The following is a 3,842-nucleotide window of genomic DNA, read 5'->3' on the forward strand; positions in this document are numbered from 1 at the left end:
TCTCCCCTCCTCTTCTTTTCTCTTCTCTTCTTTTTTTTAGTTTCCTATTGGAGTTTTTATTGTTTGTGATCAACTTCGGTGATTCTCGTTTTAAGTCTATTTTCTCTAGTTAATTAAGCCATGTTCACTTCTTTATCTACTTAAACATACAATGAGTATTAAAATACTTAAAACGTTATTATTTTTACAGTTTCATGATTAGTCGTTAGTTATCTTGTACTTTTGGGACATTAGCAAATGTTTTTTTTCTACGACGAGTATTAAAATGCTATACATGTTTAATCAATATGGGTGTGTCTGGTTTTTTTTGTTTGTGTAGACATGGATACAAGTTGGATTACATTGCCAAATGACCATTCGAACTACATAGATGGTTGTTTGAAATTTATTGCGATAGCTAAAGAAAGTCTTGTAGAAGAAAAAACAAAGTGTCCTTGTAAAAATTGCAAATTACGTTATTGGTTGCCGCTTAGTGAAGTAGAGGGGCATATTTTGTTCAAAGGCTTTTATCAAAAGTATACACATTGGATTGGGCATGGTAAAGGGGATGTTCTTGATCATATAACTAGTGTTGATGTTGGTAGCACTAGTAAAGGATCATTTGTAGGTCGTGATAATATGAGTGGTCTATTCGATGCAGCTAATTTGGTTAACGTTTCACACTTTTCTAAAGGGGTTAATGATGAACTTCCTCACTCACACATGAAAAATAGCTATATTGATGATCTATCTATGGGATGTAGTTATAATGATGATTCAGATCATGAGTATGGCTCTGATAAGTTATATGCTGATGAATCTCATAATGAATATAATAAACCATCAAAAGGAAACAACATTGAGGAAGAGGCAAAGTATAAAAGATTGTTTGAGGCCGCAAATAAAGAACTTTATGAAGGATGTCAAACTTTCTCAAAATTGTCCTTTATTTTACACTTGTTTCATATTAAGTGTATGTTTCATTGGCCCAATAATTCATTCAATAAATTAATTGAACCTCTACTCGAAGCATTTCCCCAAATCAGAGAATTCCTGTCATCTTATTACGAGGGGAAAAAGTTAATTAATAACTTTGGCCTTGGATATGAAAAAAATCATGCATGTCTAAGTAACTGCATGCTGTATTGGAGGGAATTTTCCGAAAAGGAGGAGTGTCATGTTTGCCACACATCAAGATGGAAAACAAGTATTGGTGAAGGTAAAGCAAAGAAAGGTGAAGGAGCTAAGGTGATGAGATATTTTCCCCTCATTCCTAAGCTTCAAAGAATATACAACTCACCAAAAACAGCAGAAAACATGAGATGGCATCATAAAGATCGTGTAAAAGATGGAAAACTAAGACACCCGGTAGATGCTTTAGCTTGGGAACAATTTGATTCTCGTTATCCTGAATTTGCATCTGATCCTCGCAGTGTTAGGTTAGCACTAGCTAATGATGGGTTTAATCCATATCGTTTGATGAATACTACGTACAGCACATGGCCTGTTATTCTAATACCCTACAACTTGCCACCTTGGTTGTGCATGAAACCATCGTCATTTATATTGTCATGCATAATTCCTGGAAAATCCAGTCCTGGTATTGATATCGATGTGTTTTTGTAGCCCCTAGTTTATGAATTAGAATTGCTATGGAATGGTGTTGATGCTTTTGATGCTTATGAGGGGAAAAAATTTAAATTACGAGCATCTTTATATAGCACTATTAATGATTTTCCTGCTTATTCCATGTTATCGGGATGGAGTACAATAGGCTATGATGCTTGTCCTTGTTGCACTCATTCAACAAACTCTGGTAGGTTTGGGGGTAAGATTTGTTATGTTGGACATAGGCAATGGTTAGATGAGGAACATACTTATCGTTCTCAAGGATGTTTATTTGATGGGACTACAGAGTATGGTAGTGCTCCAATTTGTGCTACTGGGTCTGATGTTTTGAGACAACAAGAAGGGATTGATTATATTTATGGCAAGTCTAAAAAACGTCGAAAGAGGAAAAATAGAGCTAGAAAAGTAGGCGAGTCAACTAATGTCCTCATTAACAGTGACGATGACAATAATGATAATTTATGGTACAAAAAGAGTGTGTTTTTCAAGTTGCCTTACTGGGAGCACAATCCTCTAAGACATAATTTAGATGTTATGCACATTGAGAAGAATGTGTGTGACAATATATTAGTTACACTATTGGATATGGATAAGAGTAGAGATGATGAGAATGCTCGAAAGGATCTTGAGAAGTTGGGTGTAAAGAGGCATCTTTGGCTTAAAGATTTGCCTAATGGGGGAAAATACATGCCTCCAGCTTCCTACTCCATGTCCAGCGAGGAAAAAGACAGATTTTTAAAAGTCTTGCAAAAAGTTAGAGTTCCGGATGGATACGGGTCAAACATTTCTAGATGCGTGAATATGAAACAACGAAGACTAATTAATCTTAAGATATGGCAATCATGTTTTAATGCAAGATATCCTACCCATAGCATTAAGAGCATCCAAGTCCACAAAAATTATCGACTTGCTTGGGGACTTGCCTTCTTTTTTCAAATCTTTGTGTTCTCCAACTCTTGATTAGAACGAGTTAAATGCTCTTCAATCAAAAATTATCCTTGTACTCTGTCAAATGGAAATCGAGTTTTTGCCAACCTTTTTCATTATCATGGTTCATTTGTTAATACACTTAGTAGAGGAGGTGAAGCTTGGTGGACATGTCCAGTATAGATGGATGTATCCGATAGAAAGGTACATATCTAAAAACCTGGACTGTTGTTTAGCTAGTTATTTTTCAATATATTACTCAATAATAATTCATTTTTCTAAAGGTATTTAGCTCATTTGAAATCATATGTGAGAAACAAATCCCAACCAGAGGGATCGATTGCTGAGGGGTACATATTGGAGGAGACTATTATGTTTTGTTCAAGATATCTTGAAGGTGTTGAGACCATCTATAACAGATCTAAGAGAAATGACGATGTTATTCAAGACATGGATTGCTACCTGTACCAATCTGGTGGTAGAGTGATTAGAGTGATAGACAAAGTACGCTTAGATGAGAAAAGCTTAAAACAAGCACACCGCTATGTTTTGCTTCATTCGGATGAGATTAAAGTGGTCCTTGAGTAAGTATATGTTAGTATGATTTCTTCTGTCGGGCATTACTCAGTTTTTAACATGTCTCTTAAGTACAATGTTTTTCATTGATTGAAGTGAATTCCTTTTTGAAAAGCGCGCCACGAGAATAACCTTACTTATACCCCAAGTGACGAAAATGACTGAATTATCAATGAATTCTCAGACTGGCTTCAAATTCAGGTTTTCTCCTTTTATTTCAGAATTTAGGTTTTCTCCTTATATTTCAGAAATTTTTTAAAACAGTCAGCAGTTTATGAAAATCATTGTTAAATCATTGTTTCTTAACGTTCTTAGGTTCAAAACTTAGATACAAGTACCAAAGAAGGACAATTAAGAAAAGCTTTGGCCGGCGGCTTAACTAGAAATGGTAAAAGAATGACCGGGTACATGATCAATGGGTACAAATTTCAAACAGTGGATCGCGAGTTGCATAGAAAAACGCAGAATTCTGGGATAATGGTTGAAGCCGATGGACATATATATTATGGAAAGCTTAAAGGAATTTAGGAGTTAGATTACTTTGGAAAGTACAAAGTTGTAATGTTTCGTTGTGATTGGGTAGACATACACAAGGGGCTAAAATCATATCCAGATAAGAGTGTGTGTGTAAACTTTTCTTAGCTGATGCACACAGGCCGAAATTTATCTGATGATCCCTTTGTTTTCTCATCACAGGCAAAGTAAGTCTTTTATGTTGAAGATGAGATGCA

General features: G+C 35.3%; 1 protein-coding gene across 1 annotated transcript; it reads left to right on the forward strand.

Moving 5' to 3' along the window:
* Window positions 1-321: 321 nt before the first annotated feature.
* Window positions 322-3,123, forward strand: LOC141595055 (uncharacterized). The gene is made up of 4 exons (XM_074415027.1): window positions 322-1,485; window positions 1,606-2,361; window positions 2,573-2,739; window positions 2,820-3,123. The coding sequence occupies exons 1-4, from the start codon at window positions 322-324 to the stop codon at window positions 3,121-3,123; spliced, it is 2,391 nt and encodes a 796-aa protein (XP_074271128.1).
* Window positions 3,124-3,842: the final 719 nt, after the last annotated feature.

Source organism: Silene latifolia, chromosome 8 (genome assembly GCF_048544455.1).
Source record: "Silene latifolia isolate original U9 population chromosome 8, ASM4854445v1, whole genome shotgun sequence".
NCBI classification, from domain to species: Eukaryota; Viridiplantae; Streptophyta; class Magnoliopsida; order Caryophyllales; family Caryophyllaceae; genus Silene; species Silene latifolia.